The sequence below is a fragment of the Melopsittacus undulatus genome, chromosome 3 (assembly GCF_012275295.1).
Source record: "Melopsittacus undulatus isolate bMelUnd1 chromosome 3, bMelUnd1.mat.Z, whole genome shotgun sequence".
Lineage (NCBI taxonomy): Eukaryota > Metazoa > Chordata > Aves > Psittaciformes > Psittaculidae > Melopsittacus > Melopsittacus undulatus.
Genome location: NC_047529.1, coordinates 107046589 through 107069955, shown reverse-complemented (window position 1 = coordinate 107069955; position 23367 = coordinate 107046589). Strand labels below are relative to the sequence as shown.

The 23367-nt window shown below is 42.6% G+C and overlaps 1 protein-coding gene across 1 annotated transcript; it reads right to left on the bottom strand.

Moving 5' to 3' along the window:
• Positions 1 to 9: 9 nt before the first annotated feature.
• Positions 10 to 22239, bottom strand: EPHX1 (epoxide hydrolase 1). The gene is made up of 9 exons (XM_005151863.3): positions 22216 to 22239; positions 11618 to 11802; positions 9676 to 9856; positions 7317 to 7544; positions 6255 to 6384; positions 5545 to 5759; positions 2711 to 2819; positions 1642 to 1767; positions 10 to 574 (listed from the first exon to the last, which is right to left on the bottom strand). The coding sequence occupies exons 2-9, from the start codon at positions 11795 to 11797 to the stop codon at positions 352 to 354; spliced, it is 1392 nt and encodes a 463-aa protein (XP_005151920.1). The 5' UTR covers positions 11798 to 11802; positions 22216 to 22239; the 3' UTR covers positions 10 to 351.
• Positions 22240 to 23367: the final 1128 nt, after the last annotated feature.

The window sequence follows — 23367 nt, the reverse complement described above, 5'->3', positions numbered from 1 at the left end:
GCTGCCATGAAAAAAAAGCCTTTAATAAACTCTGATTAGTTAATTCTGATGTTTAAGTTCTGTTTTTCAATTTCAAAGCAAGGGTCAGGAATACTACAGAACTACACAGTTTAGAAGTCTGCTTGGGGGAGAAGATAACCAAGTGATCTTCATGCTACTGTCTCAGTTTAGCTGAACAAAGAGACCCAACCCACAACCAGTAGGTCTCCATGGCAGTATCTCATCGAGATATACTGCATTGGTCTTGCTGTCCTCTCACATCTGGTCAAGAATATACATGTATAACAGTACTTAGTAAGGCTTGTACATGTGCTAAGCTATAAGCTGTTACCCTGCTGTTTGTCAGCGGAGTTATTCTTTCTTTCTCCAAAGTTGCTCTTTCTCTACTTTCCCAACAAATTGCAGAATATCTTCAGCAAGAAGTTCAGGTTCCTCCAAAGCTGCAAAGTGGCCACCTCGAGTCATGAAATGGAAGGAAACGATGTTGGTGTATTTCTTCTGGGCCCAAGCCTGGGGCGTGTGCATGATTTCATTAGGGAAGGAGGCAATGCCAGTAGGTACTTGTACTGTGAGCCTGAGAGAAGAGAGAGAATTGGTTTGGTCTTTCAAACACTTAACCCAGCAAGAAATGGAAAGTCATAAGGAAATGTTGTTCTTAAAACAGTTGGGCATGCTGTTGTTAGGTAATCAAAATTTGATGTCCACATCCTACATTTGAAGACATTTCTGAATGAGAGACTTCACCTTGTCAAGTAGCTCTTGCTTTTAACTAGCCTGAAGGCACTCTACACAACATTTTGCATGTTATTAAGCGATGGAAAGCAGCTGGATTTGAGGAGAAAAGTATCTTAGAAATTGGAATTATCCATGCTTGTTATAAACAGAACAACACTGCCAGATGTAAATATCCCATACACTCAAGCTGCACTGTCAGAAGAGTCAGATTTTAAAATGTAGATAAAAGAATTATTGGGCACATAACCACTGGAAGCCTGATTTTACATAGGTCTTTGAGAGTCTTTCCTCTGGGCACACAGAAGTTCATCTCATGTCAGCAGAACCAGAACAGGATACTGCTCACTGTGTACTTGCTACAAGAACCAAGTCACCTTCCTGGGAGCATCATTTCACAGCTAAATACCACAGCACTGAGCTGTGGTTGCAAATAGCTCAGGGCAGGTTTAAGCCTTCACTAATACTCAAGCTGACACAAGTATATGCAACCAAGCTCCTGTTTTAAGTGTCTGCACAGCAGGAACATCAGTTTTAGTGACTTTCAGATTGTGCAGTTTGTCAGTATGCTGAAGTTGCTTCCAGAGGACTTAAATCTTTTGTAGAAAGTCCTAGAACTACCATCCAGATAAGCTATAAACAAAACTGACTGCATGCCTCAGTCGCAGGCGCTCTTCCCCAGTTGGATACACCAATAATGGGAGGTCTTCAAGCAGGGCCTCCAGTCACATCTCCTTACTGATGGTTCAGGATTCTTACCTAACTATTGTGTTTTCCAAGCACAACATGGTGTTATTAACAACCTGTCCTGCAGGGGAACACTGTGATACAGCAGTGCTTTTCCTCAGCATTCAGAAACTTGCAGCAGCCATAAGGCATAAGCAGCCTGGGTGCAACCAGAACACTTACCTTTCATGTTTCTGTGTACCTATCCCCTTCTGCAGATTTTCTTTGTAGAAACGCATGGAGGAGACTATACAGCCTGACACCCAGTAGATCATGATATTGGTGAGCAGATCATCCAGGTTAAACTTCCTGAATAGGGAAGCCCAGAGATTGCTTAGTTAGAACTGAATACCATTACTGTAGAGGAACTTGACTTTGATTTAGTTGCAAGAAAAAAAACGCTTCAGGAAAAAAACAGTTAACTTGGTTAAGAAGCAAGTTGAGAGGTGAAGCTGCTCCCACTCTGCCTGTCACTGACATGTTAACATTCAGGCATGTTAAAGGCCCTCAGACACAAACTGGGAAGTGACATCTTAACTCCTACATGGAAGGCAGACTCAGAACAAGCACTGTACTGTCCATAGACTGGGAGAGTAGGAGCAGACAAGCTCATGAAACAGCTTGTGCCGTTTACTGTTCATAATGTGAAATGTTACCATGAGTCTTCAGTAGAGCCATCACAACATGTACTGTAAACAGAGTGTGTTTCATATCAAATTAGCTGTATGCAGTGCAAACTCTCTATTCAAATCCATTGAATAGGTCACTGGTCCTTTTCATCATGTGCCCCTTTACTCCATTACTGCCATGTACCCTGCAATCTTCAAAGTCATCTCTTTCATACCAAGAATGATCCTTTAATTAGCAAACAGTAGGTAGATGAAGCCACTATGAATGAATCTAAAGCAAATTCATGGAGTGTTAACTTTTAGTATTAAAATGAGTCATAAGTTCTGTTTCCCAGCCCCTTAATGTAGAACTGAAATTTTGTTTTTCTGTCCTAACGAGATTCTTCCACCTAGGTCAGTTTTCAATACCCAGAAGCTGCAGATCTCTCTTCTAGGAGATCAAAATGGGAAGGGAGTACCTCAGCCTTCATTGCCTGTTTGCTTTTCTGCATGCTGTGGCACAGCACTGCACCTCTTGTGGTCTCTACAGGCTCCCTGTGAGATGGGAAGTGATCAATTCAGACAGACTTCTTTGGCTACAACTTTATCACCTCGTCCAAAGTGGCGCAGGAGTAACTGCTTACCTCTCTAGTCCTCCATCCTCCAAACTACAGAATTCTGGATCAGTCCATGTAGAAAACTTCTCCAAGATGTACGCAGCCAGTCCTACAGGAGAGTCATTCAAACCACAGCCTGAAAAGGAGGAAAAGTTCACTAGGATTGTGATACCTTGCTATTGAACTCAGACTGTTGCAGGAGCTGTAACACAGGGTAAATAACTTTACAATGCTGTTCCAACAGCTGTATTCCTAAATAAATACAGTAGAACAAGTTGGAGCTATTTATTACTGATTCATAAACTGATAGTATCTGCAAACCAATAGACTCCACATTAGCTCACACCATATGTTTTTTTGAACTGATGTAACAGTATTGGATTTCTGCTGGCTTTTTTCCTCCCCACCCCTTGTAAGCTAATACGATTAAGGACTGTGTGCCAAGTAGGGTTTGCTTCCATTAATCTGGAAGTTGTCATGTATTAAACAGCATTACAGGGCCAAACCCCACATGCCTACACATGACAGGGAGAATCTGCAATGTTATCTAACGGCACAAACATTTTAAGGATTATTAGAAAGTCATTAAGGAAGAGCAAAGCTTTACTAAAAGGTCCATGTTCTGAATTAACAACCGCCAGCTGCCTTCATGTATAACAAGGCTTAATATACTTTTTATAGTTTGTTTTGCTTGGACAGAAAACACACACCTGCACCTGGAACTTTGCTAATCCTAGTGCTGTGAAATACATGGGACCATAAACTGTCTCAGCTGTGAGGAAAAGCCTTAGAAAAAGCTTGTCCCAAGGAGCAGCAATATATTTGAAGTTCCACCCATGCAACCCAACCTTCCTGAAAGATGCCTTGTGCTACACCTAGCACCATTTCAGCAGTAACTGCTATTTAAATACGATAGTTGTGTTTCAGTTCTCAAACAACTAATACTGATAACTGAAATACCAAGTGTTTGAAAAAGTTGTGCTGACCTGCTAGACAAGCAATAGCCTGTTCTCATATACATACTGTGAACACAGAAGGGTACATCTGTTTACACAGAGGGAAAGTTGACATTGATCCTAACAGTACTTGGAATACAGGCACTGCCTATTCCAGCCAGTTGAAAACAAATCCATGCTCCATGCAGGTTTCCCAAAGAGTTTGTGTAAAACCAAATCCATGCAAGACAGACTGATGAAAAGCCAGCGAGGCAATCAAGAGTATAGTATTAGGAAGCACAGTGCGTGTGTAATACATATACACATACACTATGTGTATATCTGTATCTGGCTATCTCAGTAGCCAGAAACAACTTCCTTGCCTAGAGCAGCTGGCAAGGTAGCCCTGTAGTACCACAAGTCTTTCTGACTGTGGTAGCCTCCATGGCTGTGCTTCTTCAAGCCACCTTACGTTGCCTTCTTCAGGGTGTTTTTCTCCCTATGGGAACCTGCCACCTGCCATGCTCCTCTCCTCTTTGTCCTCAGAATTGCAGGAATGCTCCAGCTCCCAAACCTGAATCGGCTCCTGGTTCTCAGTCAAGCACAGTTCACTCTGACAGACCACGTATTACTGATAGGGACAAGAGTCCCATTTGAGGGAAGCCACAGCAGAAGGCACATGGCTTGGCACTGTCCAGCTACCAGCTTCCCATCTTTTCATAAAGCACAAACACAATTAAGAGACTAGTAATTTTTAGAAAACAAAACTCAAGCAAAATTACTTAAAATCAGTAAAATTCCCATTTTGTCTACACATTTTAAGAACATACGAATTTCTGCAGGTAAGCTATAGAAAAACATTAAGACTTAAATACTTTCCTTAGCTATGTTCTTAATAAAATCCACAAATAAATTGCTGCTGCACTAAATTAAAATATATTCAGTATGTCCAATTCAGTTGCAAATGATGTTTTTAGAATAGAAACACTTAAAACTCAGATACTTAAGCAGTTAAGCAATCTGAGTGATTAGTTTAGATAGCACATTCACAGGTGCATCTTTTTTTCCCTGAAAGTCTGCAAGTGTCTGAGTGAAAATTAAATTTGACTTTACTTTTCAGGTATCACTTACCCCTATAAAGAAGCTACATTGTGTGCTGAGACAGCTAAAAGCTAAAGCTTCTTGTAGATTACATAGGCTGGTTTGGGTTGGAAAGGACCTCAAGATCATCCAGTTCCAACCACCCTGCCATAGGTAGGGATGCCTCACTCTAGACCATGTCACCCAAGGCTCTGTCCAACCTGGCCTTGAACACTGCCAGGGATGGAGCATTTGCCACTTCTTTGGCCAGTCTGTGCCAGTGCCTCACCACCCTCACAGTAAAGAACTTCTTCCTTATATCTAACCTGAACTTTCCCTGTTTCAGTTTGAAGCCATTACCCCACGTCCTGTCACTACAGCCCCCGATGAAGAGTCCCTCTCTTGCATCCTTGTAGGCCGCATCATAATGATACCAAATCAAATATTACAATGGATCATTTGAATGTGATCTACTCTAAAGTATCTTTTGCTCTCAGCATAGCTGCATCTGAACTAGAATTACAGTCCCCAGTGATAGCAGAAGTGGAAAAGTATTGAATAAACTGTTTTATTAATGAAAACTGAAAATTAGGTCAGTGGCACTTAGAGCATGCTCAGTTCTGTGGTGCAGATTTACTTGCTTCTGCATTCAAAAGCAAGTGTAATACCCCCATGCAACCTTCTCTGACTTGGATACAGAAAAGGGGCCTGCCTTTTAAGCCCTCAAACCTCTTACTTTAGCTTCCCTGACAAAACCTGATTTTCTGCATACCCTAAGCACTATGTTTGGTTTCTATGAAATGACCAGACTAAATATTCTGAGCTCAAAAGGGGTTTTTGTCTTACCAACAGTATCAGGCTTTGTAGCCTGTATGTGAGCGTAGCCAGACTCCATCAAGATCTTGTAGACTCCTTTCTTTAAGAAGGGAAACATCCGCCTGACATCTTCATCCTGGAAACCAAAGAGCCCTGGAAGATAGCGGCCCAGCAGGATGGAGAGCAGCTGAGTGAACCCCATGTTGGAAACTGAGGCGAGATTTAAATGGAGACCTTTCACATGGCTGAAAAGCAAAGCAGAAAAGGTCCCCATAAATTAACAGAAGTAAAATGTAATTCAAAGTTGTTATATTTAAAATGTTATTACCAAACATTGACAATAGGTACTTAAATTCCAACCTGTTAATTACAGCATGTCCTTGTCTATACTTTGTAATGCGGCTTTTCACCCCAAAATGGTAAGTCAGAGGGGCAACTGTCACTAATCAGCACACACTCCTGGGCACTAAGCCATAAATCCTCCTTCTATTAAAAGTACTTTTCCCACTCCAGACCCAGTGAGGCCATTGCAAAACTACTCCACTACTGGTTGAAAGAACAGGTATACAATGTAAACTAAGGTATGTAATTTTGGATCACTGCTTAACTCTGAGTACTGAAGGTGGAAACTACAGATGAGGACTTGGACAGGAGCTCTCAAGTGCACAAGAAGTGGCTATTCAAAGAATAAAGCAGCTCTGCATGTCAATCATGCAGCACTGCACCAGCAGGGTACTCACTTGGGAGCTATCTGGGCCAGATTGGTGCAGATGAGCCATCCCCAGTCACCTCCTTGTGTGTAGAACTCATTGAATCCCAGTCTGAGCATCAGTTCATAGAAAACAGAAGCAGCACTTACAGAATTGAAGTCTGTGTTAAAAACAAACAACACTGTTGCAGTAATTCCAGCTGTGCTTCTGCCTGTGCAGCATTTATTCTCCCCAAACAAGCAAAGTTTAAGTTCAAAGTCTAGTTTTCCTTGCTGCCTAACAGCAAGGTCTAGGGAACAAGCAGAAACCACAAGGCCTTTGTTGCAGGCTCATGTTCTCCTAACCCCACCAATTGCCACACCAAGGGGTTCCTAGAGTTCTTTAAGCTGCATTCATACTCCAGCAGAGCCCTGCCAGTGAGCCTTGCCCAGGGAATGTGTTCCCATTTTGTGTGCAGTGAGCAGAGTCTCATCTTAATGATGAAAAGCTTGAAGTTGCCACAAGTAATGCACTTCTCCACTAAATGGTGACTGTATAAATCATAACCAAGGAAGCAGAGAAAAACAGCCTTCCCCACATCATTCCTCTGCACACATAATGAAATACTAACCTCAGTTTCACTTTAAATACTACTTTGCTCCAATTAGCTGCAGCTTATGCTTGTATAAACCAGAGCACAAGCTGAACAAGCAGGAATTTGGCTGCAACCTACCTTGCAAATACATGAATTGATTTGTTTCAACCCTTGCTTCTCACCTACCTGTATAATGCTGCTGAATATGGGTTGGAAACACCCAAGAGGAACAGTAACAAATTAAGTTTACTCTTCCTGCTCACCCCCACACAATTCATTGACTCCATTTCAATTCATGAGTTGTCACTTCATAACTTTTTATAGTCCTTTGTAAATTATATATACAGCGCTCCTGAAACTAAGTAATGATGTCACCTGACATCACACTCTTATCTTCCTCTTCCCACAGGGCACACAGGATCTTTGTTTCTGGACTGGGAAAAAACAAGTGCCAGGAGTTCCTGTTCTGCTAATGGGGTTTATCTCACTGTGAGATAGTTTCTTCACACAGACCATACCTTTTTTGTGGGGTGCTTCTGAGAAACCATAACCAGGGATAGATGGGCAAATGACTTCAAAAACGTGTTCATCACTCAGGCCGTGACTGGCAGGATCCGTCAGCAGAGGGATGATTTTGTAGAACTCATAGAATGAGCCAGGCCAGCCATGAACCATTAACAGTGGCTTTGCAGACTGGCCTTCAGGCAGACGAGGAGGCTTCACATGAACAAAATGGATATCAATGCCTGTATAAAGAAAGTAAGTCATTAGCGTGCCCAAATTTCCCATGACACTGAAACTCAGCACAGAACAGAGCATGAATAAATCTTCTCTGAAACCCTTTTTTGTTTTTGGTGAGTATCCAGACACTGTGCTTCTCTGGATCATTTTAGCCAAGGACCTCAAAGTACTTTATAATGAGGAATTAAGCACCACAGCAGCCAAATGAGGTCGGCATCTTTCTGTTTTAAAATGAATTGGCAAATTAAGGCATAGAAGTGAAGCAATTTCCTAACGGTAACACAGTGACTCACACAGCTTAAAGGCAGAGGAGGTGATAACATCATTTAGTCCAAGCACCCTTAAATTTTACCCGAATGTTGCTCTCTGGCACCAGATAAGCTTCAGCCCACCACAGATTTTACTTCTTGCATACAGTTGCAACTTGGAGGCACCAAGAGACAGAGAATTCGTCATAACCAGCAGCTCTTTGTTTGGGGTCTTAATCACTTCCCTTGTTTTGTGCATCATTTGAATGTGTCTGGATTCTGTCTCCAGCCATTGATCTGAGCTTTACAGCAAAAGGAATGTAAAAAGCCTTCAGCAAGTATTCTCTGCCTGTGGAGGCCTCTTGTAATCAAGTCACACAACTGCTTGATAAACCAGCCAAGCTGAATCAAGGATCTGAAACAATGCTATGCTGAAAGAAGGTTAAAGTGTTCAGTTCTGTAGTTCTTCTCCACCTTTTGGCCAAAGCTTTCAGTGTCTCTTTGTATAAACCAAAACAGGAAACCGTGTTCTAGTTCCAGTCTCCTCATTGTTAAGTAAAAAGGTAAAAATTGCAGACCCATTTCCTCTGTGATCATCACAATACAACCAGTAGGTCTCACACAGCTTGCATTAGTTGCTTGAGGTGAACTGTTCTTCCTCAGACCCATTCAGGGCTTTGCTTTCCAGGAAACAGTAATTTGCTCTTAGTAGAGCCTGAATGCCTCAGTTCTTGATGTATTTAAGCACATTTTGCTCTCCTGAGCTCCAGCTCACCAGCAATCCCACCCTTTCACTGACAGATTTCCCCATCTTTGACAACTCTGTGGATTTCTGTATTCTCTGAAGAACTTTCAAGTGATGACAGAAGCTGGGAATCTGCTATGCAGCATGCTTGATCTTGCCTTTTCATGTCTCATCTCTGTAATCATTCCTAGTGTTGAAATTTCTCTTCCTATTGCTATACATAGAGCACTGTCTTTTGCTTCTTTTCCCTTTCTTGTCTAACATGATGGTTTTTCCACTTTAAATAAAAACTTTATGTTCTAACCCCTATGTAACAACCATTTATTGTCCAAAATCAGTTTTAAATATTATGAAATAACGTACGATTATGGGTGCAACTGAAAACATAATAGCTTAATCTTGAGCTTAAATTTTGCCATCATGTGAGATAATTGCCTGCTGTGCTCTAGATCAACACCTGTACCCCCAAATGACCCACACACAACCTTCATTCAAGCATGTGAAACATCCGGTTTGACCAAGCTCCAGCACAAACAGTCCCTGTGCTGAACAGCCTCTTTCAAAAGGTGTCTGTGCTTTGGACGAGAAGCCACACCATTCGCTCACACCTGGCAGCACATCAAGCAAGGGAAAGGCACATCCTGCCTTCCTGGGCACAGGAATGCTTGAAATGGTGCAGCAGAGCACATCTGCCTTGCAAACAGGGCCAACCTGAGCAGGCAGCATGCCCAGCTGAGGAGTGCTGCCAGGCTGATGGCATCACAGTGACAGCAGCAGCCGGGGAATTACATGGAGCAAGAGGAGACATCTGTGGGGATCTTTGCATGACTGCATGCAAGCCAGGGAACATGTGTACATCTTAAGATCCCGCTTCTGTTTCCAAATGCCTGTGCTTGGCTCCTGTTAACACCAGCTGACAACCCATCCATGCACAAGGGAATTCCATTTGTCATTCCATGTCCTAAAGGCTTGTGATGAAGGAGTTTCTTGCTGCTTCAGCAACAATGCCAATAATCTACACTACAGCAGCCAGGAAGAGAAGGCCCACATGACACAACACAAACACAGCACTCTTGCCACCAAGATCCCTTGCAGACAAGGTTACGCGTTAATGTTAATTTTTTAAGGGAAAAAGACACACACCTTGGATCTTAGTTTTGAACTGTGGGTACTTGTTGAGGATTTCAACTTGTTTCTTCCAATTGAATTGGTTTTTCCAGTAGGAGACAACCTTCTTGAGGTACACCGAGTTAGTCCCATAATGGAAACAACTGTCCTCCAGTGGTTCAGTGAATCGAGCCTGGTCAAGTCTCCTATACAAGTCCTGCAGGGAAAAAGAAAGAAGAGACATTACAAGCACTTGTGTGTGCCATCTCAGGCTCCAGCTTTACTGTGCATGGTTTCTAGTTATTTCCAAGTTCAATGAGAACAATGAAAATAACATCTCTAATGACACCTGTGCATTTTGCTGATGCTCCATCAGCTGTTCCAGTTCTTTTTCTCCTCCAGATGGCCTCCTTCCTCTTCCATTTACAGGTGTTCTGAACACTGTCACCACAGAGGACAATACACTCATCTGACAGTACAGTGGTTTCACAGTTTAAGTCTTTATGCCTTTCCACGGTGTGCTGTTCCCCAGGTTACTTGCGAGCCCAACCTCACAATCTGGCCCAAACCTTTTGTCTTCCTTCCCAAACCAAAGGGTTGGATGTCTCCACTGGGAAACACTGAGGGATTTTGCATGGCCACCAAGCTGGTGAAACTAGACTGGAATTAAAGATTCCCAATCTAGAATAACCATGAAAATCACCTTCCTACTGCACTTCAAGGTTACAGGGGATACTGATGATACTGCACAACAGTCCAAAATCGCTTGGCAGGGAAGAACAGCCAAGAGCCCCTTCCCACTGCATACAGAGACACAGAATTGAGGGTGGAAGGCTCTAATCCTACTCAAGCCTCTGTGGGGTTTAAACGTGAACAGCATTTTCTAATACAGCAGTAGAGATAGCTCTGACTCTGACTTAGGTGTATGCATGACTCACAGTGAACAGGCAATACCAGCCTAGGCAAGATGTTAGTACAGAAGCTCACTGTTTGGGCATTTAACACATGTACAGAAAGCATGGATTTTTTACCATGTCTTTACATACATGCTTTCTGTCCATGCGCAACACCTCTTCAAAATGTGTTAGTAACACACTGGTGTAACTGCAACTCAGGGTTTAGGCAAGAATACATTTAGGAAGAGAGTTTTCTACCAATGGACTATGTTGCAATAGCTGCCATAATACAGAATTGCATGTTTCAAAACCATCTGTAAGTTAGAAATTATCTAGCTTTGTGTCTGCTGTATAAGGAGGAAACATATTGGAGATTAATGCCCACTGATACTACCAAGAAGGGCAAACACAAGTTTTGTCTCAGGCCTTACTGAGAGAATAGGAATCCATTATAAATTAATAATATGGTCAATCCAATGAGTCTTGTTTGAACCATTACTCCACACAGACCTATGAGATTCTGCAATCCCCAACTTACATACATAGAATCAAAATGTTGCTATCTAACACATTCTGCAATGTATGTGTTTACTGTAATTACCACTGTGGTACTGCTGTTGATCAAAGTAGATCATTAATTACAGAAGAAGCAGCATCCAACACAGCTGCACACATAAAACAGGGAAGAAAATGAAATGTTTGTAATTGCTTTTGAAGGAAAAAAGAAGAGATATTGTTCATATTTTGATCTACACACTCAAACTGAGGGAGGTGCACAAACAGAAACACAGAGCTGAGTAATCTGTAATATGAGTTTTATGTTTATTGGGCTTTACAGAGTGGGTTTATTTACTGGCAATCTTGAAACAGCCAGCTGAGAGTAAAACTGCATAGCAATATGTGAAATCTGTCTTGTCCATAATTATCTTGGGAAGTCCTGACAAATCCCTTCCCCCAAGTCCCACACATCATTGCTCATTCTCATAAATGTGACTATTAGTTCAACATAAAGATTACTTCCAAATAAGTTCTGCATTTATTTGGCCATTTCTTACATCTCAACAGTATAAAGATTTGCTTACACTCAGCTCTTCTTCTGTAGCTTCCACCTTAAATGGTCGAATAGTTGTATCTTCTTCAGCATCAGGCTTTTGTCCCTTGCCCCACCATCCCTCTTTGAAGGGCAATGTTTCTTCTTTCTTCTTGTAAAATAAGAAGTAGATGATGACTGAACCCAGAAGCAGGAACACTTCGAGCAGCATAATGCCTGCAAGAGAAGAACAAAACTGGTAAGCCACATCAGACAGTTCAGACATGTGATGTACTCTGTAAAGACTACAGACATGTACTCGCTTTTTAAGACAGGATTTGATCTACACAATGTTCTGTCACTCACAGGACATCAGCGCTTATGTACAGCTTCAGAACTAGGATGTTTTAACCTGTGCAACTCAAATGGGGAGAAATTAAGTGGTTTACATGAAAGAAATTTAGTTAAAACATAAGTCAAAGCAAGTAAAGATATCACATGGCTTGGTATTTAAATAGTCCTCTGGACGCGATTGCTGCTAAACTTCAACAGTAAAGGATGTGACTGGCTATAATTCAGGTTTAAAGCTTTCTCTTCCTCTGAAGCTGTAGATTTCCCACAAATTCCAAAGCACAGCATCTCTTCAGTATGGCTCACATACATATTCTTACAGAGCAAAACCCCCAAGACATAGAGAGAATGAAAAGTGAAGACTGCGAGAGCAGCCACCTTTTACCTCCCAAACAGCTTCAGGGAGTGGAACAGGGATATATTTGCCTAACCCTTGAACAGCAGTGCAAAGGACAGAAGGACCTTCCCTTTCTTCCTCCCTCTGCAGTTCTAAAGAGAAACCAGAAGACCACATGCATGCTTTCCTGGCTCTAAAGCATCCTTCCCTAGGCCGTAAATTTCTGTCACAGTGCACAGCAACTTGATTTCACAGCACATCTGCATAACCTGTAGGGCTGCTGTGCTTCAGTCAGAACACAAACAAACTAAATCCATTTTGAATAGATTTGAACTGATTCATGCTGCAAGCAGAAAAAAACCCAGCTAATGTTTTTTTTCTGTAATAATGAATGTTTTCCACCATCCCTTTAAGTATAGAAATGTTTGCAAGGTGGCTTGGGGAGCAGCACTGTCATCATTTTAATGCATAATTTTAAAGAATTACATGTTTTAAACCTTCATTTGCTGGGGAATTGCTAAGATAGGAGGTACTGCAAAACTTAAGTAGGGCCCAAGCATTGCTTATGACACAGAATAGTCTTCATTCTCTCCAGAGCTGGAAGGTTTAGTTAGGTTTGTGCTCTGTGATGCTCTGAAATTGCTCAGAGTCAACAGACTGCACCAGATTTATTCCTAGATCAAAACTGGAATTGTAACACAAGTTAATGGAAGTTCACATTATCATAAGAGGAGTAAAACTGACCTCTCTTGTAAGTGCCTTTATGTGACAAGACACATTTTAGTCAGCCTCTTGAGTTTCATTTTCTAATGGCTTACAATAAAATGGTCAAAATAAGCACCCAATAAAACACCTGCACAGGAGTCAGGCACTTTGCAGATGGAGATCAAGCTACAGAAATCTATTGCTTACACACGCAAGTGCTACAGCCTTGAAAAGTGCTCTTCAGAGGCTGGAGAGATGGGAATGATAGGCACTGGAAGTACTTCATCTATTCATTAGTTTTACTGGACCTTGCATAGTTCCTGTTTGAGGAGGTACTAGTTTTTCTCCACAATGTTCTCTGGAGCACCAGAGAACCTTTCCCCACCTCCACCATGCTCAGGCCATGAATTACCCCAGAATTAAAAAGTTGATCCAATTTCAGCTTGCCTCAACACATAAACCAATGCAGTCTAGGAGCCTCCAGAGCACAATTAAACTTTACTGCAAAGCAGAACTGAAGGGGCTTTTAGAAACCTCAGAGCACTTTGCATAGAAATAATACCTACCACAGTATTTAGCAGCATTTCTATTACTGAGTCTGAACAGAGAACAGCAATTCCCTGAAATCACAGCACAACTCAGGCCATGTCTAGACAACAAAGGTTCATCTGTATAACCATGTAAGCACCACATAAACATCACACTCTTGGCCAACTTCGTTTGCAAAGCCTCACAACATGGGGCTTTCCATGCCAGGAGAATAGAGCCGCTGTCAGTGTGAGCCTTGTTGTCCAGGCAGGATGGTTGGGGTACTTAGAAAAGCAGAGGAATTTTTCTCCTAGCCTTTGTTGTATCAGCACCTCTGCCAACATGGTGACAGAGGCACAGCACCTAACAGAACTGTTTTACCCAGGAACAGAATCTCAACCCACTCTCTAGCAAGATACTCCTATGGCCTAAGTGACTGAGTACTCAGAGCTCCAAAAATACTTCTGCTTCTCCCAAAGAGACATGAGAAATCAGGATTTCTGCAGCAGAAGGGATTGTGTGTGAACGTGTGCACTCTGCATTCACCCTGGGCTGCGTGTACAAAGAACCTGTGATGCAAAAAGATCCCTATTTTTGCAATTGATACCAAACATTTGAGGAGGAGCTTGTTGACAATCCAGCAATAAGCACCAAACCCCAACTTCAGGTCTCACAACAGTTCTGTCTCCTCCTGCAGAGAATTGGGCTGGTGACAAATCAATCTGCATGAGATGTCATTCTGACTTGGAAGAAGCCACCTTTGATACTGGTTGGATTCTTCTTTGCTAACAGATCCCAAGTAGCTCTCTATATTCAGTCTCTCTCAGGTTCCTTGAAAGTGCTTGTAAAATCCCCCAGTTACAATGAACACAGAGGCCTAGAGCTCCAACTATATACTACATTTTTTTTCCTGAGCACACACGAAGAGAAAGGACTAAAGTGCATCAGCAGTTGCACCAGTTCAGAGCACACTCAAAGGGACTGTTGCTAGTGATGAGTTACTGGAACCCAGCATGCTCCTACCAACCACTCCAGCCTGTGCCAAGGAGAGCACTTAGAGCAAATGCACTCACTGATTTCCCCAGTTTGCTATTCAAGTCAGTTCTCAAACTCCTGTGTGTTATTTGAACAGCATAAAGCAGCCTCAGTCGTGATGCATCTGCAGCAGAATCTCCTCTGCTAATCACTACCGAGATCTGCTATCAAATGGAAGTTATTAGCCCCACACACTCACTCCATGACACAGCACCACAAATGTGGAAGGAGAAACAGGTACAATAAAACTCTTCTATACTCGCAGTTTTCAGGTATGTACAACAACAAAGTGCTGGTGTTTCTATTCTCTGAAATCTCCTGATGCAGCCATGCTGGCATGTTGCCTTTATAAATGACTACTTCAAAGGGCATTCATGTTTTGCTTTGGCTTTTTCCTCTCTTTATGTGACCAAAGGCAAGGCCTTAGAAGGAATTATTTCCATTTATTCCATGGTCAAGTACTTAGGCTCCAAGACTTTGCTGTACCCCAGGGTGGATATTGTTTGTAGACAGCACTTAAATACCTTAGACAGTACTTTTATCCTAGAGTGCAAGGAAGAATGTTTTTGTTTGGCTACTTTAAAAACATGTTTTGAAAGAAAAATAGTGAAATGTAATGGTTCCAGTAAATAGGCCAAAACCTAGCTCCTCTTGAAGGTCAAATGTATCGTAAGAAATACACTGTTTGCAAGAAAACCCCCAAACTCTCTTAAAATATCTTACTGCTCCTATATTGAAAACACTTAATTTTCAACAATCTTTTGCATTTTGATCTGCACTGTTCATGCATTAACAACAGTTAATAGTCCCACAGGTTCAGAGCAATCATTATTTACGTCTCAGCTACATCCTGCCTCATGCCTTGTCTTCAGCAGTATCCACTAACAGATGCCCCAGAGAACAGTGCTTAATGGTAAAATCCCCATCTTGTTCTACTAGTAATCACTGACCTCTGCCTTGCAGCACTAGAATCCATATGAAACTTGTTACTAGAGAAATAAGCAACTGGAAAGACCTTCAGCCTCATGTCTGGAAATCTGTTTTGGCCCAAACACAATGCATCATAGCTTAAATGATGCACAATACCCACAGCTCCAAGTGGTGCTACTAAATCCTACCAGTGCAAAACAGCTAGTGTCTGAGTGAAGTAAGAGACTGTTCTGCTTTCAGACACATGCCAGAGGTGATCATGGCTTAGAGTTCGTAACATTTTCTCTCCAAAGCTGGTTTACTACCAGGCTGCAAGGAAGCTCAGAGCACTTTGGACACTCTGATGCTGTCAGATACAAGGTTTACTGATAATTATTCTGCAGGAGAAATAACAGCTCAATTTAGATGTGATGTTCCCATTTATTTTTGTTGTGTTACATAAACTCACCCATCAGGCTTTACTGAAAAGGATGCTGCAGTGTCTTTGTTTACAGATCTGAACAGCAGCAGTTGCAGGTTACTCCTCCCAGCTGAGCTGAAGGGAAAACAACACACTGAAGGACTTCAAAAACTCATGGCACCTCTAACAGCCATGAGTTTAGCATTGACAGACTAAAAAGGCCAGTCCCAAAGGCTTCACCCTCAGTCTCCATCCTACCAGCTCCAGGTACCTACCACCTTTTTGTCCTTATGTAGCACGAGAAACAGACAGAAAAACACGAAGTCAAGACATCTGTATAAGAAAAGCTTACTGTTTATGTAGTTTATGGAGCATTATGACAAGCTTCAAAATAGCTTAGCAACACAGAAATTGCTTTGCATACAACTGATAACATCTCCCAGGTGAGCATAAGAGGATACATTAACATTGTAGGAAAGGAGGAGAGATAGGCATGGGATGAAATAAAGCATCCTACGCAGAGAAGCAATTCAAAGACAGGAAATAAAAATCCAACAGAGTTTCTGGCTTGTCTCAGTAAGAAATTTAGCTTTTACATTTTTTATTGCCATAGGGAGGTGGCACATAATGCTATCTCCAAAACAGCAGGAAGAGATGGTATAATTCTGTTTCACAATCTTTTTCTATACTGCTCACAATCAGAAATTAGACAGTACAGCAGGAACCTACTTGGAAGAATACAAACAAGGAAAGGCTGAAGGAGAAAACCCACACTCTGTCCCAGGGAGATGGCAAGACCTCTCCCAGGAGAAGGGCACTGCACCTTAAACAGGGTCAGGATAACACTTCCACCACCACTGAGTTACATCCCAGGCCTGCAGCAGTGAGGCACTGCTCCCTTGCAGCCCTTCATCTGCTTTGCCCTTGGACATCAGGAATAACCAACAGAGAGGGACAACAGTAACAACCAACACAGAGCCAGTTTAAGGCTCTGGGGGTACCTGTATGCATCACCCAGGACTTGTACTTACTGCAGTTAGTCCCCGAGACACTTCATTCGAGTAGTTGAGCACCTTTACAATCTATCCCACCTCTTTGTCCTATGATACTATGACAGTCAAGTGTTACTGTCCCTTCAAGTACTGCACTGAAATCTGATGGGCACTCAGACCCAAGCCTAGATAAAAGGAAGGGAGCATGGGACCAAGTTCATTGTTACCCACTTTGCCTTGCCCTGAGATGGCATTTATTTATGCAACTACTGGCTGGTCAAAGCTCATATCACAATCATAATTTAAAATACTGTATGCCACATTTTTAAGAGGAAGATACTCAGTTTACAAGAACACACATTTAAGCAACATTACTTGGCCTTTCAAATCCAACAATGCATTCTAATGTGCTGCTTAAAACCATGTCTTGTTTATCTCAATTTTCCTCACTGTGCTTCTACTCTGCTTGAACAAACCCACTTCCTTCAGAGAGTCTAAAAAAAGCCCTTGGGCTCCATTAACACAAACTGGCAGAATCCAGCCTAGGATCTGCGTGATGCCCATTACTGTGACCTAATGACCATGTCACAGTAACTAAGTGCAAAAGAACTCTTTATAAATTGTCATAATAATGCATTTGATAGTTACAAGGTTAAATCATACAAAGGTTAAATCATACAAAGATTTTATCCTATTCAGCCTTTACCCTATTTAATGACCCTCAAATTCCAACAACAGAGGGGTTTTTCAATGGATGCAGAGAAAAGACAGAAGCCTGGCATCAACTTGTGACTGAACACAGCTGAAAGCTGGGTCTCCTCGTGAGAGCTCTCAAAGCACATGTTTTTATTAAAGAGAAGGATATCATGCCAGTAATAGTTTTTAAGACAGCTCTTAGCCACTCTCCAGCCAACTCAGTGACACAGTGCAATCAAATAGACTCCAAAGAATGTCTTTAGCTTTACTTCAACATTTAATTCCTGGTGTCCGAAAAGAAGCTATGAATAGTACATTGTTCTGCCCTGCCTTCCACCAGAGTTTCTAGGTTAACCTCCTCACATCCTATGCCAGTATCTATATTTTACAGACGGGCTGAAAAAGCATGCAGATGAACCAAATGAATTGGATACTACAGATAAGGAAATGAGACCAAGACAATTGTTCCTCAGGCTTTAAGGGAAATTCAGGTTCTATTTTTAGCTTCACCAAATCCTCCAATTCCAAAAAGTAAAAGTTTGCCTTCCTCCTCCGCCATAGTATTGGTGCCAATGTTTTGCCTGGTATGATCTCTAGATAAGACTCAGATTCCTCTCATACTTCTTGGTGGTACAGCACAACATGTGTCCTCCTTTTTACTGTGGGATTTTCCATTAGTCAAATTCTCTCAAGTTTCTTCCATGAAATCAGAGAGGGAAAGATCTTCAAAAGCTTTACAAGCTTTTTGTATTATAGCACTGTTAGAAAACTGTGTTACTAAACCCTTTAATTATTAACACATGCAGAACTGACGTGTACATGGTGCCTTAGAGGGGAAGAGTGCGAACAGTTTGAAATCTTGCACTCCAAAGTACGTAGGAACAAAGTACATGAAAACCTTCCAGTTAAAAGAAGGTGTGGAGATGGAAATGATGAATATAAGAACTGCCAGAGGAAATTTTTGGCAAGCTGCAAGAGAGTAAGATGAGGTGCACCTTGTAAATTAGGATCATGACTCCAAATAGTAAGAGCAGCACAAATGAAAACACGTATGAGAGTGTAAAATGAAAGAAATCCCACTTTTATTATAAGTTGTGACTATGGAAACAGGAAGAGATAGAAACTTGTTATCTCTCTATGAAGACTTCATTCTCAAAAAGAAAAGGAACTTTGAATGATGAGAGAGGAGGGGAACAGATGGTAGTCATCATTTTCTATCAAATAACTGCAACACCAAAAGGATGTGCCAGAGTAAACATGTAACAAGAACAATTCTTGCTACTTCATCTCCCTCTTAATAATAACTAAATATTTAAGTCCCCTTTGGATTTAAGGGCTTCATCTAGAGAAGTGCACTACCTGTACCCACCAGCTGAGAGCAATTAACACTCCTCATAAAGCAGGCAAGAGGACCAGTTCCTTTAACAGAGCTTTATTTTTGATTCATAATATTACAGCCATTTAACCTGAGAGAAAGACTCCTATTAGACAGCAAAGCACACCCAGGGTACAGATGTGGTGGGCAGCCAGAGCATGCAGAAAAAACTGGTAGAGAAATGGTTCTGTGCCTTTGTTGCACAGTTCAAAAAAGGAAAAACAAGTTTACAATTGACTGCTGGGTGCAATAAATACAAGAACTCCTTGAGGTAGAGAAAGAATGCAAATAAAAGTTTGCTGAGCCTTTACTTGTCTTGTAGGTTACACCTCATGATCCCCAGCAGAGATGTTTCCAAGAAAAGCTGGGAGGAGTGTTGGAGAACAGCTCACTTTCCAGGCAAGAAACCTAGAAAAAAGCTCCTGTTCTTCACTCCATAAACACAATCACAGATCATTTCCTCATTCTGGCCAATGCACTAGAAGACAGCAGCATGCACTTAACAAAAGAAGCAACTCACAAAGCGTGGCTACTGCGAGTCTCACAATAATATTCCCAGCCCTGCCACTCAGAAAGTACTTATAAAATACAATAAAAATATGCTTAAAAATATCAAAGCTGATAACGCAGCTAAAAACCAAACAATAAAAAAAAACCTGTAAGACTCAGGGTATGTTAAATTTGTTATATTAACCATCCTGCTAAGTCCAGCATGACCAAGATACTACAACAAATGCCACAGCAGAAGTAGATTTTTGTGCTTTATTATTTATGTAAATACCCATTTACACACACAAATGATGCTTTTAATTAAAAATAATGTGTCAGTCCAGGGGAAGAATCCAGGACTCTTTCAGTAGCAGTATTCAGAAGGGGAGAAAGTATTTTGAACATTAATTATAAGCAAACCAAAGCTCTTCAGACAGAAGCAAAATGCTCTACTTTCCAAGTGACTTTTCTTCAGGGACTTGCACAGTAATTAGAAATCCATTTGCCACATTTGGAACTTGCACATTAAAGAAGACTGCCCTGGCTCTGGAACATGTGTTGTATGAAAAAATAACTCCTTTTTCAGGCTCAACCAAGCTGTGCACACTCTGCCCCAAAGGTAAGGTTTTACCTCTGCTCCTCTGGCCACAAAATTTGAATGCTCCAGCTATACTCCAAGAAACATGCATAGGAATAGGTAAGATAATCAATTCATTTTGCTTAGGGCTATAAGCTATACTTCACCTACCACCCCCATCCCTGCTTTGCTACTTCTCCCCTGACAAATTACTTGACAGATTATTACTGAAGAAACAAGAATTTCTGGGAGTGTCAGCATTCTGGAATTATTACCCCAAACCTTTTTATTTACCTGTCATAATTACTTAGCATAAATTAGCCATGTATATTCTACTAAGAAGCCTGAACTTGTTTCGCAGTGCTTACCATACCAAAACATTGCAGTTCTGTGGCTAAAATTACTGGGTAGGACTGAAAGCTTTGCTGAAACCCCAGGTAAACAATCAGGCTGAAAACATGGTATTACCCTCTGGAATGACCAAATACAAGAAGTACAGTAGATCAACAGGGGAGGAAAAATGGCTTTTTGAATCACCCAGTAATCCAAAGACCTATTCTGGGCAATTTACACAGGCAAATTGCATGTGGATTCTGGCTGCACTAGTGATAGAGCACCAACTGTGCTCTATTTTCAATTATTTACTTCAACACCAAGATTACCCCTATAAAAGAAAGAGAATTCAGAAGAAATAACAAGAATTTAAGGAAATCACACACAAGTTTTTATATATGAATTCAGACTGGGAAAGACACAGAACAAAGTCACGAACTTGACACTGTGCCAGGACCTTCCCCATAAAGGTTTCAGCTCTGACAAAGACCTAATCCTTGTCCTTGGACAAATTCAACTGTGGATCGATTTCCCAAGCTGCCTAATTGCTTTTGATGCCTATCTTCTATTGATTTTCAGTAAACATTAGCAATCTGTGCACTCAAGTCTCAGTTTCTGCTTACTTCAGACAGGAGTAATATCCATATTGGAGTAGAAGAATGCATCTCAAAAGAACAGTGCCAATCAAACCTGCATTTGTGGCTGTGTAAGTAAGTTTGAGGCACTGGCTTCCAAGACTGATCCCATCTCGCAGGTTCATCTATAACAACTAGGCAAGTTCTCTTAGTTTAGGTAAAGCTCTGCTATGGAAATAAGGGATGAGAAAGCAGCCTAATTCAATAGAATTGGAGAATTAAGCAATGCACTCAATTATGATATGTTTTAACTGCAGGGCAAAGTCAAAATCCCATCTGAATTCTGACAAACTGAGCCAAACTTGAGGAGCGAGTGCGTCATTTGCTTGGTCTTTGCAGATTGCTCAGTTACGCAACAAAATATGGTCATTAAACTTAAAAGGTTTTCTTCTCATCCCCAAAATGCTTGTTCAGCAAAGGGGACTATGTACACGATGCTCATTCACGCAGTTTTCAGGTTTGGCAAATGACCCATGAACATAAAGTTCCATTTCACATCCCCATTTAGAGATGAATAACAAAACCCAAACCAGTCTATTACATCCCAATAGTTAGAACTTTTACTCCTAACTAAACCAGGAAACCTGGCCAGACTCCTGTGTAGACTACACTACACAGAAGTACTCCTAGCACTGAGGCCAGCTTATCAACAACTTGACTCCGGACAAACAACCCTGGCTCCAGCAAGGAATGTCCCATCCACTCTCCCCCTAAAAACAGATTAAGGACTTTCTGCTCCCAAAAATCAACCCAAACACCCCCACCCAGCCCACAGCTATTATTCAGACTTTAATACTACCCTCTGTTAACAGCATTTTGATGCTGGCAGAGGGGCACACACTCTAAAACAATGGTGTTTAAGCCCTGCAAGCACAGAACCCGCTTTCGGGGGTCCCCACTCCGCCCACCCAACCACCTGTGTCAGTATGGCATCCACAGGACGGGAAGCTGGGACCGGAGCACTCACTTCGCTCCTTCTTCCCTCAGCGCTGTCCCGCCGAGGCACCGCTTCACCTCAGACGGGAGCCCAACCACCCGGCGGGCCCCGTTACCTCAACCACCCGGCGGGCCCCGTTACCTCAGCTGCAGGGTGCAGGCTGAAACGCGGGTTCACCGCCGCGGTTGTGCTACCGGGCGGCTGCGGAGCGACTCGGAGTGGCTGAGGTGAGGTGAGGCACGACCCGACCGCGGTTTACGCCACTCTCCCCCTCAGGCGACGGAGCGAGCCCGCAGGCTTCCCCTCACACCCGGCCCCGCCCGCCATTACCTGCCGCGGCCGGAACGGGGACCGGGACCGCGCCCGGCTCGTCGTGCTCGCTGCCGGGGCCGCCCACCGGGAGAGGGGCACGGGACCGGCCGGGCCCCTCTCTCCGCAGCCCGCTGGGAGATGTAGTTCGTGTCTTGGAGGCGGGGAGCGGCGGGTTGCGGCCCGGGCCGCAGCTGAGGCCCTCTGCAGCCACCTCAGCTGGGGACGGACGAGGACGCGGCGGCGAAGGCGTTGTCTGCTCGATGCCGGCCCCAGACACGGGGTTTGGAGCGATCTGGCCACGTTCAGCACCGGCCAAACACCGGTGAGTGGGGAGCAATGGGGCTCACCAGGGCTGCAAGGCACAGCTGGTCACAGAGTGCTACAGGCTGCTGCCCGGTAAACACTTAAGCACCGTTGGAATGCCAGAATTCGGGCACAAGAGCTATGTGTGAGCTTCCCAAGTGGCTCCTCAGCTGATCTCACCAGCACTCACAGCGCTGTAGTAGGAATGAGTGAGGAGAAGCACGTTCAGATTGCTTACAGCTGCCCAGCTACTGTCCCATGCAGCACCACTATGTGCCTGAGGGAACACTCAGAACCCATGTACCAGGGTGCTTTTCCCTGGATTCTCCAAAGCCTGGCTTCCAGACTTGGTGAGGGAGATCAGAGCAAGCCTCAGAAGGTCCAGCGGTAGCAGCTAAGCCTGTCTGTAAGTACCCAACAAGCAACTTAATTTCTTCATCAGCTCTTTGAGGTTTTTCCACTCAATCACAGTTTTCACCTATCACTTCCCTCCCAGGTTCCTGTTTTACCTTTTCATCACCTCTGCACCACATCAGTTCTGTTTGCATTGTTGAAGAAAAGTCTTTAACAAACAAAAACCTTTGGTTCACAGACAATTCCTTTCACATCTCAACCTCTTCCACCCAACCAACCCAGTCAGCTAAGGCAGTCCTTTGTGCAGAGTACGTGGTGCAGTTCTCATGCCATGTTGCTGTGAGCAGCCATTAGTAGCTAAATGTAATGTTTTAAATGTCTTAAAGCAACAAGTGCCTAAATCATCCTGTAAGTACAGCTTTGTTGTTTTCTTCTTCCACCCCAAACTGGCTAGCTGAGAGTTTTACCTCTACTTAAGCACTTGTCTTCACCAGCAGCTCCACACTTGTTGCT

Bases quoted from the DNA above. Each gene is read 5' to 3' on its own strand.
- EPHX1 (XM_005151863.3), bottom strand. From the start codon at position 11,797: ATGCTGCTCGAAGTGTTCCTGCTTCTGGGTTCAGTCATCATCTACTTC. The intron at 7,545-9,675 runs GTGTGTGTCTTT...TTCTTTATACAG, and splicing joins GTTCAAAACTAAGATCCAAG to GCATTGATATCCATTTTGTT. The intron at 2,820-5,544 runs GTAAGACAAAAA...CCTCCTTTTCAG, and splicing joins TACAAAGCCTGATACTGTTG to GCTGTGGTTTGAATGACTCT.